This window comes from Protomyctophum bolini (assembly GCF_963924005.1).
Source record: "Protomyctophum bolini genome assembly, chromosome: 3".
Classification (NCBI taxonomy): domain Eukaryota; kingdom Metazoa; phylum Chordata; class Actinopteri; order Myctophiformes; family Myctophidae; genus Protomyctophum; species Protomyctophum bolini.
The window spans coordinates 25,033,404-25,050,412 of record NC_137864.1 but is presented as its reverse complement, the minus strand read 5'-3'; the positions used below and the strand labels follow the sequence as shown (position 1 = coordinate 25,050,412).

General features: G+C 39.4%; 1 protein-coding gene across 10 annotated transcripts in view; it reads left to right on the top strand.

The window, feature by feature from the left end:
• Positions 1 to 16,649, top strand: part of inpp4b (inositol polyphosphate-4-phosphatase type II B) — a 252,621-nt gene extending 235,972 nt beyond the window's left edge. For 9 of the 10 annotated variants that reach the window (XM_080759692.1, XM_080759696.1, XM_080759698.1 and 6 more), the window contains 5 exons: positions 478 to 618; positions 1,316 to 1,413; positions 3,626 to 3,738; positions 4,481 to 4,635; positions 11,753 to 11,999. In XM_080759692.1, the coding sequence (XP_080615818.1) occupies positions 478 to 618; positions 1,316 to 1,413; positions 3,626 to 3,738; positions 4,481 to 4,635; positions 11,753 to 11,930 (685 nt within the window). In that variant the 3' untranslated portion in view covers positions 11,931 to 11,999. Of the gene's footprint in view, positions 1 to 477; positions 619 to 1,315; positions 1,414 to 3,625; positions 3,739 to 4,480; positions 4,636 to 11,752; positions 12,000 to 13,782 lie in introns of those variants that run through there. The other variant, XM_080759694.1, reaches the window with a different exon arrangement.
• The last annotated feature ends 360 nt before the right edge of the window (positions 16,650 to 17,009 follow it).

The window sequence follows — 17,009 nt, the reverse complement described above, 5'->3', positions numbered from 1 at the left end:
ACGTTCAGCACCGCCTGCTGTAAATACCTTCCCGCGGCCCTGTTAGTAGGCAAACAATAATGTAGATCATCCGTTTTTTTCTTGGCTTTCCAGATTGGTAATCACCATCATTTACATATGTTCTCCGAAAATAGCTCATCTACAAGACATTATGTGCAAAAATTGGTGTGATACTGGAGGTGGAAAGTCTGGTGACGTGAGGTTAGTTTGGAGGGGACGAGGGGACTATTGCGTCACTGTTTCAGCAAATAGGCGGCATTCGCTGTACATCGCATCTCCAAAGTTTGCCACTCTGGGAGGTGGTTTCAAAATTAGCCGATTAAGTCCCCAAAAACGTAGTCTCCGTGTGGCCAAAAGGGCAGATCGGCTAAATAGCTGTGCGGGTAACGCAGAATACGTCCTCGTCACCACCTGAATGCAGTAGTAGCTATTGTGGCACAAATTTTCTCCCTTTCTTCATTTATTTTTTCCATTCAGAGACCACTACACTGTAGAAGTACCGTTACCGCAGCTGGTGTTCCAGACTTTACCAGAGGAGATCAAGGAAGGCAAGCCGTTACAAGTGTTCCCCGTGTTGTTCAACGTGGGTATCAACGAACAGCAAACGATAGCAGAGAGGTACCGCAAGAACAGCACCTGCAATTTATAACAATATGACAGAGAACTAACGAGAAGACAAGCCGAAAAATAGATTATATAAATGTTCTGTACACTGACATTAGATATGTTTCAACAGCAAGGCAATTCAAATTGCTTTGCACAACATTAAGAGCATTAAGACAAACCGTGATCAAACATGTGGAAACAATAATTGTACTTTTGGCAACAACAAAAAACGAATAATAAATAAATTAAAATAAACTCCTTTGCTTATCTTAAGAAACCTTCTGAATAGTGTTCTTTCATAATAATTGGACGTCTGAGAATGTGGACGCTCAGGGATTTCTCAGATTTTATTATAAGTATATGTTGGTGGTCATGGATCATTTTACATGGTTTGCATAAACCTATGCTACAATAAACAAGGCTACAAAACAGATTCATTCTCATTCATTTATACCGGTATGGCTGTTTATGTTATGAGTACATGCATAGTAATAAATCAACATAATTGTTTTTCTAAACCAGATAATAATTAAGTATTGCATGATATGTACAGTACATGCGCATTGTGTGCATACTAGTCTGTTTTCTCCCTCTCAGATCTTTTATCTGATTGAAGAGAAAACAGGACTGCTTTCATAGAAAAAATATATCTGTCACTGTCTGTATCCTTTCTCGTTCTGTATGACCCTCTTTCTGTCTCTCTTGATAGGTTTGGAGACATCTCGCTGCAAGAAAGAATAAACCAGAGGAACTTTGAGATTCTAGAAGCCTATTACAAATCACTGAGTGAACAGGTGCCCCTAGAATGTAAGTGCAAGGCCTTGAAGCAAATATTTCCAAGTTGTAACACATGGGCCCCCATTAACCACTTCCGTTTTACACTGGGGTAATACATAAATTGGCATCGCTCTGCGCACAATGGTATTATGAAAGCCTTATCGTCCCGTGTTGAACGCACACACATATGGCATATGGCGTTCCTGAATATTTTAGCATTGTGGGAGTGTCCATATGTTCATTATTTTCGCTTTGCGCAATTTGCTATTAAGCCCCTTGACCTACAAACACTCAGCGCATAACGATTAGACGTGGGTCTGACCACCTCATAAACGCAAAAAGCAGATAAAGCACTGTTTGATTTTACACTTGAGCGGCTCTGGGACGCTGCTGGAGTGTTGCCAAGTCTGTTTATTATAAGCGGCTTCTTTTTCTGTAAAGTTGCTTGTAAATATTGGTAGTTGTGGTTGCTTTTCTTGTTTCTAAAGTGGTTATTTGGGCTTTTCTCCTAATGTTGTTTAAACCAGTGATCCTCACACAGCACATTCCCATGTCAAGGATCCCCAGATGAATGCATTTGCCCAACTAAGGACGGCTAATCCAAAAATGTTATTACATTTTTCCAAGATTACTTTTGAAAATAGCAGATCTACCAGCTCACAATGCATCACATTCATTCATTAAAACTATGAACTCTGACTGCAGGCGAATATATAATGATCATTATAACAATGTGCAAGAAAATATTTAAAAAGATGGAAGAACTTTATATTTGTGGACAATCAAAATATGTTTTTTATTTTAATGTGGTGTCATTAAAATGTATCTGGATATGGCAGACTCACTATCTAGAAAATAAAAACATGGCACTTCATTTTAAAATAGGTTACAGATGGTCTGTAACAGACCCCTGTTATATGCGCTTATTTTTATAGACCTATTTACTTGTTTCTATGAGACATGGCAACAGCGATCTTTTTGCAGCTTCTTTTTTGTAAAAAGTTGAGATTAGAAACGGCCATAATTCCTTCATTTCTCAACCTTTAAAAAAAATAAAAACATCTCCATAATCCTTGGGATTATGGACCCGATTCAAGTCTTCTTCAATAAAATGCTACGAGCGAAGACCATATACCATCACGGGCCGCACCACGCATTCAACTCATTACTCATTTCAAATATAATATAATTATAATTTAAATTAAAAATATTTTGAGGCATAAAGGTGACAGCATGCAGTGCAATAGGAATAATTAACCCAAATGTGACAAAGTCATATGTCATGTCTTCTATGGTGCCAGCCTGAAGAAAAGTGCGCATTCCGTATGTGACATCATCTGACTGGTAAAGAGAATAGTACGGACATGTTGATTGGGTACGTCTCAAACACGCCTTAAACACACCCATGACTAATTCAAGGCCGTTTTGCGCAATCCACGGGGTGTCAAAAGCGCTTCTTAACATGCCCAAAATTGCTATATGACATACCACACGCCCCCAGCTCTAAAAACTGTAATATTATAAGTAATATTATTGGAAGTGGTTAATAGTCCCCGTGTCCCCTACCCTCACAAAAACATGCCGTAATCCTGGTCTCTAAAACTACCTCCCCCTGGCCAGCCGGGGCGCCTGATGGAGGGGAAAGGAACTGGTCGGAATAACGTGTCCCTTCCACGCGCTACGTCCGGCCGGGGAAATTCCCCTCTGTCAGGTGAAAAGAAGCAGCTTGGACTCCTCATGCATAGAAGGAGGCATGAGGTCAGTCCGCTGCCCCCCCCCCCAGGTTGGCAGAGGAAGTGTAGCGCCCAGGACTACATTAGATAATTGGCACTGGGTGATAAGAAAAACTGGGTTACAAAATCGTGGGATAAAAATGTAGTTAAAAAAGAAAAGGAAGTGGTTAATAGACCTGATGGTCTCTTATCGATGAAATATTCATGGAGCACTTAATTCAAATGTATGTAATGCAATCTTTGGCTATCTAGGTGCATGGCAGCTGTGTTGAAAGATAAACATCAAGGCACTTCAACTTGCATGATGTATTAAATGCAGCAACAAACAAATTACCTTTGTGCTGCACACAGAACTGATTTTCTCCACCAATCAATAGAAATGGAAGAAGATAAACATTGTCAACATTTTATTTTTACCATATTTATTTAATTTATTTACCTACTATACGAGTGTACGTAGCATTAAACTGCAAGAAAGACACTAGTGTGATGTCATTTCTGTTGTGCAGGTCTACCATATTTTCAGACACAGTCAGACTTGAAGGATCTACTTGAAACCCTGGGCCAGAATGTAGTGACGAAGAAGAGGAAGAATGTGGAAATACTATGGCTCGCCGGAACGGTGAGAACCCCTTCCAACTGCATTGTTGACATTTCTGCTTCAATAGAGGGAAGGGAATGAGGAAAGAACAAGGCAATTGTGCTGTTCTCCAGAGGTTTAATATAGAGTTTGAGTCGCTACGTGGCCCTCACACCTATGTTGCACAGTTCATGGTGTTAATGTGGAATGATCATCAATCACTGATGTGAATCACTGACTTCTTTAAAAACTAACAAAAACATACAGTGCCACCATTTTTCTCCTCTGTAAATGTAGCTATTTGTATTTGTTGATGACATGTATTAATGTGTTCATATCCTATGCTCTGTTGATTCATTTAATATTTTGTGGTATAGCCTACTTTTAGCCTACGTGTTTTACTGTACCTCCATGCTGTTTAAAATGTTGCAGCATTTTTGAAGCATTCAAACAATCAATCAAAATGACCTCACCAAAGGGGTCGATTGGTGTATTTGATTCCGTTCCTTTTGCACACTGGAATGGACTGTGTGGAAAAAAGGATGTTGTTCCAAGACTTCCCACTTGACTGCCAGCATTAGTTTTGACGAACACTTGGCTCAAAACTGTGTTTCTCAATAAAATAAAATGAACACTAGCACTACAAATATTTTTGCGTAACCTAGTGAAATGTTTGATATGATACGGTCCAGTGAGGACAATGATCTGAACCGGCGGAAAATATGTCTATGTGATGGAGTGATTCCGAAAAGTGATACCCACGCTGCCTTTCTCACCTTCCAAGATCTGCCGAAGACTGAACGGTATCAGGTTCACCAGCTGTAAAAGTGCCAAAGACCGGACATCCATGTCTGTCACGCTAGAACAATGTGCCCTGCTGCGAGATGAACACCAGCTCAGCAAGGACTACTTCATCCAAGCCCTGGACTGCATGCGAAGGTAATGCCAAAAAGAAACCCTACAGGGTTAGTGTTGTACAGTTGTAGCCACTGTGGTTGTCCCACTTGCGTTGGTGCAAATTCTGATATGCAGCTGTACCAAATTAATATATTTTATTATTCGTTGCAGTCTGGAAGAAACCACCAAACTCCATTTTTGAGTTTTTATATATATTAAAATATTCTTGTAATTATTATTATTATTACTATTATTATATGTATTTATTTATATTTTTTGTTTCATAAATCAATGCTATGGAAGACCTGTGTGTTGGTTAAAAAAAAATTTAGCCAATGGAAAGTATTAAAAAGTGCTTTGGCGAAAACCTCCTAACTCCATTGGATCCTGCAACTATCTGCCAAACACCTCCACCTGTTTAGTCATCTTTCTTTTATATATATATAAATCAATAATATTGAACACCATTTACGTCGGTGTGTTGGTTACAAAAATATTGAAAAGTATTAAAAAGCGCTTCGACAAAAACCTCCACTGAGCTGGATGTTTTTTCATTCCCTGAAAAATAAACATTGTTTGTCATTGAGTTAGGTGGTTTCTTCCAGACAGCAGAGATATGCCAAAAGGCTTCATATGAATTATGAAGATGAAGGGTAACAAAACCTATAATCAAACATCATATCCTGCTTCCATCTTATATCAGAGCTTGAGATTTGATTCTCTCTTGAATGAAATCAAAACAAATGAGTATACTGTAACACAAAACTCTCTAACATCTCAACCAAGTAATTACCAGATAATGCATTTCATCCCCCAAGAGTTGACAGGACCACAGTTGTTCCCTTCCTCTTCTACTTCTTCTTGGGGACACAACTGTAAAGCAATGCCACAGACGAAAAACTGTCTAAGCCCACACTATTCATCCATATTGTATAAATGATAGATAAGGGGTCAGGACAACGAGGCCTTTTCGTGGAGGAGTCAGTCTGAAATTTGGACTTAGACTGTTTTTCGTCCGTGGTACTCAATTCAGTAATTCAAAAGCAAGACTTCTTCCAATGGCTACATCTGTGCTAAATATGGGTGCAGGTTACCATCCTAATCAATCGCCAACACTAAATTCAACCAATTATCGATTAGTGCACGGGAGCCATGCATGGAATTAGTTTTAAACCAATACTGATTCTGATATTCGATGAGTAAATATAACTGACTGAACAGAAACGTACTACAAGCAGCATTAAATATGTACCGTTTCCTGCATGGATTGTGTCAGTGCTGCTACAGTATCTGGCATCTGCTATATAAAACATACAGCAAAAAGACCAACTCTGAAAACAAAATCTAGATACTAATATGATTATATCAGAGCATTGGTCTATCATTTTGGCTTCTGTTAACAATCCAGTAGTACCATAATACTTACAGAAGGTTACAAACCTGCACCCATACAAGATGTACATGACAAGACAGGACACATTCACCATGCACACAAGCCCATTTTTGTCTGCACCCCCACCTCCCAGTTCATCACCAGTAGCTGTGACTCCGTAAGCATCCCTGTTCATTCCTCTTCCTACACACAGTGGTGCAGCAGCTATTGTAGAAGCCCACATCATGCATATAATGCCCTTCACGGTTAAATGTGAGTGTTGGTTTTAGCGTATGCCCATGTCAACATGACTGTCATGACATTTATCATTAAGTGATCCTAATCCTATACAGCTGATCCTAGCGTTGGTCTGAGCTTTGATAAATGTCACGGCTGAAACCGACTGTCAGTTAAATACGCCCTTAAAGATTCTCCAAACGCCCCAATTTTACGACATGAATAACTGGAATACCACCAAACAAGGTATGGACAGCATAGAGTTATATGATAAACGCATTTATGGCTGCAGTGGCTGGGGCTATCAATTATATTAACTTTTATGGAGTGAAGTCCTGATTATATGCGTAAACATTAATGGAGGCTGGTGTGTGGTGGGCTGGTTGGGTTACCTATCTCTGATCGGTATCAGGTACGGTCGCCCCTAAACCATCTCGCCCCTCGATTTTTCCGCCGACCACTCGGTCCGACGGTTCTTGTATTCATTATTTTGTTTTACTGAGAATAAGGTTAGAAATATGTTTAGGCCGGGTTAGGCATAGTTTTACTGGGGTTAAGGTTAGGAATAAGGTTAGGTTTAACCGTTTAAGCATAATTTACTTTAGGAATGCCAGGCCGCGCAGTTCCGCCAGCTGTATGCCTGGGGCGAGTTGGTAAAGGGGCGAGTCGTTTGGTATTCCTCTGAGCTCCCCTGGCTCGGCACATGAAGTATAGGTATTCGAGTGTCGTGTCGGGTTTATCCTTAAACAAGGAGGTTGCATATAATTCCAGAAAGATAGGCCTACTGTAGTCTATAAGGTTGGGAGACTCCAATGTCTCGCTATATCATGAAAATATTCCAGCACTCACAGACAGCGCTAACAGCTCCTAAAACCCTCTTGCATGTATGTGCTCATGCAAAGCACTGTTTAAATGGTTTAAGCATCTAACTTAGTTGTAATTATTGCTTTTAATTGCGTGATTTTAATTGACATGCCTTTACAACAACAAAAATCACATGTATTATTTATTAGTTTTATATATTTTATAGTAGCCTACATTTTTGGATTGAATACATATGTGCTTGTCAGGTGGTAAGACAATGCTGTTCCGCTTGTCTATGACGGGTGCAGACAAAGCCTACGACAGCTCCCGACCAGATGTGAGTTTTGGCGTGGTGTACGTCAAAGTCTAAAGTCACGCTAGAATGATAAATGCCCTAAATTGTGATTGTGACCTATGGGCCTATGTGTCCAAGTATCCCTGAGCAAAACACTTGCTGCTCCACACTGCTTCCAGGCTGTGTAAATGGAGAGGACAAAAATGTGAAAATGTACAGTGAAAGAAATGTAGAGAGAGAGAGAGCCATCACATTGTATGCATTATAAACTGGGTTTCCTGATGGGCTTTTTGATATTAATTAATTAATTCATTTGTCTTCTTTCATCTGTATTGTATTGTATACTTTATTAGTCTCCCGAGGAAGAAATTTGTCTTAGACAAAGGGCCCGCATGCAAGCGTAACCCTAGTCCATGTCGCCACAGTGCAGCGCCAAAGATCTTTGATCTCAAAACCAGTGTCCAGACACTTTTATGATTTCCAGGTTGATTTTTCTTATCTTGCTGGCATAACTGGGTTAGAATGATATCAACCTCCATCCTTGTATTTATACAAAGACCTCCATTAAACACACTGGGGAGATAGAGTCTTTTACTCTCCTGTGCACACGTGATTTTGACAGATTCACCAACAACCTCTTCATTACTGATTGAATTGAATTACTTCCACAAAAGATAATTTGTGATATTGAATGATTTCATAACACTGGTAGTCTGGTACTGACTTCAGAATGATTTAGAGTAGACACTGATTTAACCACATTAAACCCGATACTCCCCCAGGGGTCTATACTTGTAGACACTGATGTAACCACATTAAACCCGATACTCCCCCAGGGGTCTATACTTGTAGACACTGATTTAACCACATTAAACCCGATACTCCCCCAGGGGTCTATACTTGTAGACACTGATTTAACCACATTAAACCCGATACTCCCCCAGGGGTCTATACTTGTAGACACTGATTTAACCACATTAAACCCGATACTCCCCCAGGGGTCTGTACTTGGTCCACTCCCCCAGGGGTCTATACTTAGGATACTCCCCCAGGGGTCTGTACTTGGTCCACTCCCCCAGGGGTCTATACTTAGGATACTCCCCCAGGGGTCTATACTTGGTCCACTCCATTTTTTCCCTTTTTTCCCAATGCGTCGCATCTAAACGCGACGTGTCGTGTTTAGATGCGACGCAATGTGAGCTGCTATTTTCTGCGAATGTTCATCTATTTTCAGTGAAAATTATGACATGCCCAGAACAGGGAGGGTTCATGTGGTTATTGTAGTGGTTACGACAGGAATACAAGACACTCTCTGTCTTGTCGTGTCTCATCTTGTTCATGGATGTAGGCTTTACATTTTTTACAATAGTGTTAATAATAATAATATATTATTATTATTCTAATAATAATAATAGGCCAAACAATATACCAGTTTGCTGACATAGGGCAGGATAGGAAGGATGAGAGAATATTTCCTGCGGGTTGCAGAACCGGTTGATTGAATTATTGAAAATATTTATCACCAGCACTGCAAGGCGGTCTTCTCCACTGATACCCGCTGTAGTATAATTTGAACAGCTAGGTTACAGTATTGTTTCTATGCTGTAAGTTTGTCTAAACATATGGCCTTACTCTATATATGCAATTGTATGAACCTACAAGTGTGTGAACCTGTACAATACCTTCTCACTACTAACTAATCCAATGGTGCAGTATAAGCGTATATCTATTCTACATCCGAGCATAGACGGTAACGCCCCGCCTGCCTCTGATTGGCCTACCGACACTGCCCTTTTTGCCTGTCCTCCGAGATGCAAGGGTACTCCGTGGTGGGAAATAATACAAGTACAAGAGAATGGCAACACACGACAGTAACTTGTAACTTTAATTTTTGTCAAGTTTACACATGTATACAAATAAACAGGCCAACAATATTAGTTTGCCTCTTCTACAAAAATAAAAGTTACTGTCGTGCGTGCCAAGCTGTCATTCTCTGGTATTATGTCGTACATATACATATTATTTATTTATTTCCCACCACGGAATAACCTCGCGGCAGACTATCTTCCATGTATCTTCCACCTCAGAGGAAACTCTGGTAAGGCCGGCCAGGCCGGCAGTGTCGGTAGGCCAATCAGAGGCAGGCAGTGCGTTACCATGTCTATGCTCGGACGTAGAGAAGATATACGTGCAGTATAAGCCATTCTCCTCAGATATGCTAGCAGCTATAACAGCATTTCATCAGCTGTGCTTTTAGCATTGGGCCACAGGTCAATACATAATTATTCTGTGAATATGTATTGACCCTGTAGTCTACACAATGATACTGGAAATCTGCCCAATATCTGCTTCTATTCTAATGACTGAAATACCGTAGTTCAGTGTTATTATACTACTACAATGAGGTTGGACTTCTATACAAGAGCATTGAACCACAGATTGATTTATGAGACGACATAATGTTCTAGTGCGTGTAATTTCCCATTAAATTCATCCATCAACCCCATTTGTTTGACAAGCACACTCACATTCACATCCAGTGTGCATGCCATAAATCTCACATGTCCAGATGTTATGGCTCTCAAATTGGATGTATTCCTCATGCATTCTATTCTGGAAATTAAATGTACTTAACACGCCTATATCAATTCTGAATGACATGACACTTCAGCAGCTGCCAATATGGAAAGCCAGCTACGTTTTAATTCAACAGGCCCAGATGTTGGACTGCTGTTTTTCACTCTTTTTCAAAGTCTCTAGAGGTGCTAGTTCCAGAGTGCTGTGCACAGAATAGAATTAAACGCATTGCACATTATAAAACAAACCAATGAAAAACTAGATGTTCTCATAAAATATAAATTGAAATGGTTTTTCTCTAAATGAACTTCAGAGCTATCCAACTGATTGCAGGAGTTCAGCTCTGCTGTGATGCTCTGTATGGAAACAACATGAACAGGAGTTGATTTGTAATCCACAAGATAAACAAGACTTTATGCACGTAGGCACCACAGTAAAAAGCACTGTAAAACCACATGTGATTCCAATGATATAACCTCGCTAAAGGCACATGACTGAGCTTTTACTACTGTTACTACTAGTGTTACAAACTTTTTTGACATAACAGAATACAGTATATCTAAAATTGTGGAAAAGGAAAATACATTGTATTGAATGCGAGTTTTCTGACGCATTCTTGGCGAAGAATTTGCAGAATGCATAGGATGGAATGAAAAAAAGGAAAAAAAGAAACATCTGCATTGTGCATATTAAAACTGTAGGCCTACCTTTCGGCCATCATCCTTTACCCAGACGGCTCATTTTCCCCGCACCATATTACCAGTTTGTAAGGCTATTTCACCACTCGCCACCCAACTGTTCACTAGTCCTGTCTGTCTGTCCATCTTTGCCTGCTGCTCGTCTGTAACACTCGTCTGCTCGTCTTTAGAGGTTTAACCTGCACTAACAGCAGGGTCTAAGTGGACTCCTTGGTGCACCTGCTTTTACCTAAGCTTCTAAACAGGCTCTTAAAGGGGGAATTTTACCCATAATGCACAATGCAATGGATTTTTATTTGAGCCCAGCTCTCAGTATAATTGACTGTCCACGAGAGAACAGCCTAGAGATCATTAGATAAGATGTATGGCTGAAATTCAATTTAGGTTTAAATTCCTATAAACCCCACTACTATACTATAAATAATCAACTTAGTAACTTGAATCCTGTATTTGACTAATGGCATGAGGACATAAGCCTATATTATATTACTATACATTACATAAGGCTATATTTAACAGAACAAACGGCCTCTGTTTTATGACAGACTCACCCCCATGGTGACCTCAAGCTAAACACCTACCATATGTATTCTGTATAAGACTACAGCAAATCATCACTGTTTTAGTTTGTGGTGAAATGCCCCTTTACAGACAAGGTCCAGCAGGGTTCGATTTGCTTGGGGGGGGGGGGGGGGTATCCATGCCCCTGCTTTTGATATCTGCCACTCGTCATTATTTGTTATGGTCGGTGGGGGCATTTTATCGCTGCTTCTGGAGAGACTGAATTAAATAAATGCATTTCCTTTGGGAAATATAGATATTTATGTTTGATAATATCACAATTTAACAGTTTTAATATCGATTACAAAATAATTTAAAAAATAATAAATAAATAAATATATATACACGTTTCTATAATAGCCACAGATGTAGAACGCCTATTTTTATAGTTGTCATACAAAGAACGGTTGAAGTACCCCCCCTCCCCCTTCTCAGTTTTTTGCTTTGCTTCGTCCACAAATCGAACCCTGCAGTCCGGTGCCCAAACGAGTCCCACTTCAGACAGCTACCTCCTACAATGTAGCGTTACTAACCCAGCAGTGTCTCTATTCTGTCTCTGTTCTTGTGGTGTCCTTCCACATCACTCCACTGTGGGGGGGGGGGGCACCACCGCAGTCGGCCGAGCCAGGCAGATGTCACCGGACAGTGGGACGACCCCGAGGCGTGCACCGTGGCAGGGGACAAGCCAACGTCACGACACTTTTACCCCATAGCCCTGCTGCTCGTTAGCTCCCACCTACTGGTCGTGTGGCTCATTTTAAGTCTTGTTTTTCTGCTTGCAAAATATCAATAAATTGCTGATAATGCCATATATAGACAGAGATCCTCCCTCATTTTCTTGGGTGATTATTCTGTTTCCTTCTTGAGCTGTAACTGGATATGGCATTGGGTGAGAAAACCTTTTCAAAAGAGCTCTGCAACATAAAGCTTTTCTGTTTGTGGGGGAGTGGTACATGGCTGATGGACATGGTTGTACTTGGCTTATGTACTCGGTACTTGGCTGATGTACAATGTACATGGCATTGGTACATAGCTGATGTACATGGTCCATGTAAATCATTTTTTTCAGAAGATGTGCAAGCGGTACATGATTTTTATTTGATCAATAATGGTAGATAATGTGTAGTAACATTATACTATCCCAGTGCAAATAATGTCTGATAGCTCCGAAATATGCATACTGGTAAATGTGTCACAAGTTAACACATTTAACTAATTATACATGGTAGGACAGTGCTCAATGGCCAACAAAGGCTACATTTACTGCTGTGTGGTCACATGCAATATTTGGGAGGATTAAGTGTCTGGTAGCTTTATTTATCTAGAACTTGATACTGGGCCAACATCAACTTCATGCCCGATTTATAGTTGGTTGCATGCTACGTCGCACTCCGAAGATATGCTATCTACAACTCTGCACTGTGAACTTGTAGATCTGCTATGTTTGGTGCAGGAGACCAGCATGGAATTGAGCATAAATCAAGCTTTAGGCATCTGAATTGAGCATAAATCAAGCTTTAGGCATCTGATATAACAACCTTCCAGAGGGAATGAGATATTGAGTATTTTTGTGCATACTAAGTGACAAAGAGAGATAATGGTTCTGTCCATTTCCTATTCCGACTGTCCTCCAGAAAGTTTACAGTGCACACAGATGGTTCCAGGCAGTGAGAGAGTGATGTTCATGGTTTTTTATCCCTATCCATTCCACTTCTTCAACTTTGGAATATCACCTGTAGGTTGTTCTTTTTACCCTGATAATTACGTATTGCTAATTGGGGATCAGTGGCGGTTGCCTTAATATTAGCAACTTGGCTACAACTAGCATACGTTCATGCTTTTTCTTTCATCTGCGAAAAGTAAGGGTGGTGAAATAAAGTGGAATGAGTACTAACAAAGAGGAGCTTGGCTGGTGTGCATTAGGGTCAACCAGGGTAAAACACTACCTCAGATAAGATATTTAGAAAACAGAATTTAAAACAATAACAGTGCACACTGCACAGCCAACCATTCAGTGCACCACATGTTACAGTTGCATTATTATAAAATACCAGACATATGAAATGCAACTTGGTCATCTTGGTGTCTTTGTCTGTTGGTATAAGCATCACACCCTGTAGGTACAGACCTAGCTTGAATCCAGCATTGTACATACTGTATGTCAACCTCTCAACCTTCACTCTATATAGTCTCTCTCCATACTGCTAGGAAGGTAAAGCAGACCAGCCTTAACATAATCTTGATTTAGATGAATATACAGCAATCCACAGAGAAAGAATGAGTTATATCATCTCCATTTTCTCCCCTCATTTTTTTGTTCCGCACCATTACATCCACTTCCTAAAGGGGCACTTCACTGTAAAACCAAAGGGATTTGTTAAGCTTGCTTGCAAAATGTAAAACATATTAGTAATAACTAATAACTGTGTAGATGTACCATCTGTGGAGTTCAACTCCAAACATTTAAACCATACAAAATGTATTCTTATCTGTATTATAAGTGAAACGCCCCTTTTCGAGGTCTGCATTCATCATTTGGACAATTTAGACAAATGTCTCATGTTTGCTTTTTGTTTGTCTGCCTGTTTGTTTCCCCCTCCTCTTGTTCCCTCATTTCTCTTCAACCCTCCTTATTTGATCATCAGAGAAGGATGTCGGATTGAAAATGTTCAAAAGAACATAAGGTGCAGGAAATATGCCTTCAACATTCTGCAGCTGATGGCCTTTCCCAAGTGCTACCGACCACCAGAGGGAACTTACGGCAAAGTAGACTCTTGAGGAAGTAAGCACACATCAACAGCGGCTGCACCAAATAATGATTGAACAGCAAATAATAATTGTAATATCAAATAATAATATCAAATAATAACAATTGTAACGATAAAAATATGTACATTGTTCAAGATTGATGAACAGTGTTTGTTCATGTGAAGTGCATGTTTTTTTTGTTTGTTTGTTTTAGTTTTTTGGTTGCGGGGGTTCTTTTTTATATTGGTTGTCACTTGTGTGTTTTTGTTGCTCTGTAACTGTGTGTGGTGGGGGTTGTACCAAAAACGATATTTGCCAAATGCACTTTGGCTTGTAAAAGTCAAAGCACCTTCCATTGTTTAATCCTATAATTTAAAGCATTATGATGGCACAGTGTAGTGTACTCCCAGCTTGATTAGACTCACAAGGCAGTCTCCGTAAAACGCTTTGCTCAACTACTTTAGTAGGAAATTTCACAACTTTCATTGTTAAAACTGGGTTGAAACAAAAAACAATCTGTATCGCAGAATCAATCAAAATGTTTAGAGAGGCTTGTGAGAGTAAACATGCACCCTGGTCAACAAACATATCAAGGTAGTAACATAAGTAGAATGCAAAGGGAAACCCTGGTCAACAAACGTATCAAGGTAAATAGTAACATAAGTAGAATGCAAAGGGAACAATGTAGTGTCTCAAAGAACCTCCCCGGGTAATCCTTTGTTCCAATCATCTGGCAATGCAACAGTTTGTTTGTTTGTTATTTTTTTTGTTGCATTACTAAACCAATAATTTGTTGACAGGCAGAGACTCAATGGAGACTTGTTGAGTCTCCTACTGGAGACTCCACCGGTCATCAAAGTAAATGATCTACTCTTTTTTTTAGAATTCATCGCCATAAATCTTCAACTCCTAAAGAAATGAATAACACGGGAGATGTCTAAACAGAGACTGTGATGAATGAGTCCAGCCTAGAGCAGCTGTTGCTCTAATTTACTTGTTCCACTGCATGCCATATAATATGGTGGGACTGGTACCAGTTAGAACCGAGTTCAGATTCAACCAATGTGAGGCTTATTTAGATCATCACCTTTCCATCTTTTTTTATTTTAAAATGGTCCACTCTTTTATGTTGACATTTTTGTTATATTTATTCCCCTGTGGTACAGACTAATTAAACCACAATAGCTTGGAAATACATTTGTACATCAGAGCAAAACATATTCAGACCATCTTTTCTTACTGTTATACTGAATTTCATTATTTATTTTTATATTATATAATTATTTTATATTCTAACAGCAATCAATGCCTTAGATGCAAATCCATGTTTATTTTGTATTGTATATTGCACATTTTAGTGTATTTAAAGTCAAATGAAATAAAAGAGGTTTCACATGGGTGCAAATACTTGCAGAATTATCATATTTATAGCATTATGTTGCCGTTGGGTGGCAACCTACGATCAAAAACCGTTCCTTTTATTATTATTTTTACATTTTATAATGGTTAAAATAAGGTTTCTGCTCGAAAACAACAATTTCTATTTTCAATTTATCTGAGGTAATGTAACAAGCTGAAGTGAGATTTCAGCATATACCGTAGTTACATTTGTATCCTTGTCAGATTCATCTGTTGTATGAATTTGTTATTGTGTACATTTGACTATACCATTCTCAGGTAAATTTTTTATGTAGTTATTTCTCTTCATGGGATACATGTTAAAATTGTAAGTAATCGGGTATAATAAAATGAAGATATAGTAAACAAACAAAAAATGTCACAAGACATGGCCAAATTTTGAGAAACCCAGGGCCCAAACATTTTGGAAGGCAATCATAGCAAATTGGAATGGAATCTGAAAATCTGATTATCTTGATCACATGACTCCAGAGATAATGTGTACCGATTTCTAGGAGTTTGAGCTTATAGATCTGCTATTTTGGCCCTCTGGAGTGAGTGTGGAACTATAGTGGCCTTCTCCATCTCTGATATAATGTACAAAGTATATGATCAAAAGTCAGTGGACACCCTTTATAATTTGTGTTTCCAGTGAATGGACATTTTAAAGATGGAGTGCCGTGATCAACAGGTATATAAGGACGACGATTTTTTATTTTTCCAAAAAAAGTGTACAGTATTTGTTAAAATGTTGTTTTTATGTGTACACACCCACCAGTTCATTAAGTATGTCTGGTCTGCCTGGTGGGTGGTGATGGGTGGTGATCCACCTGAACTGAAGCCTCACCCACAGCTGTTGTTGTATGATAAAGGGGGAGGGGTTAGCGCAGGGGATGATATTGCGATGTCACTATATCACTGTCTTTTTCATTGGCACGTTTGACTGTCAAGGTTTCAGCCTCCAGGAAGAAACCCCAAATACAAAGGGAAGACATCATTGCACACAACCACCACACCAAGGGGCCTAATGAAGTACTGTCACCTCATAAACACATGAAAAACTGGAAACAATCCAAAACTTGTGGCACGGCATCTTTAATGATACAGCTAATGACATTCATCAGCCTCTAGGAAGAAACCCTAGATGCAAAGGGAAGACATCATTGCACATAACAACCGCACCAAGGGGCCTAATGAAGTACCGTCATCGCATAAACCAGTGATACTCAACCTCAGGCCATTATGACTGGCCCACCAATGAAAATCTAAAAAAAAGAAGAAATAAAAATCTGGAAAATGAAATAAAAATAAATAAATCTGAATGAAGTTATCTTTAATTACATTATTATAAGTAATACTATTAGAGTTGTACTATTACTCGAACGAAAATAAAAGCTTGGGGGGGGGGGGGGGTCCCGGGGGGAGATGCAATGCAAATGAAAGACATATACTGTGTATCCCTATTCCCTGACATAATTTTTTAGCTAAACGGACAGAATTCTATTTTATTTGAATGATGAAACCCAGCTGCCATTAATAGTTGGAAATGGAAATTGCGGAAATTGCGGAAATGGTGGAAATAGAAATTGCGGAAATTGCGGAAATGCGGAAATGGAAATTGCGGAAATTGCGGAAATCGTAATTGCGGAAATTGCGGAAATGGTGGAAATGGAAATTGAGGAAATTGCGGAAATGGAAATTGCGGAAATTGCGGAAATGGTAATTG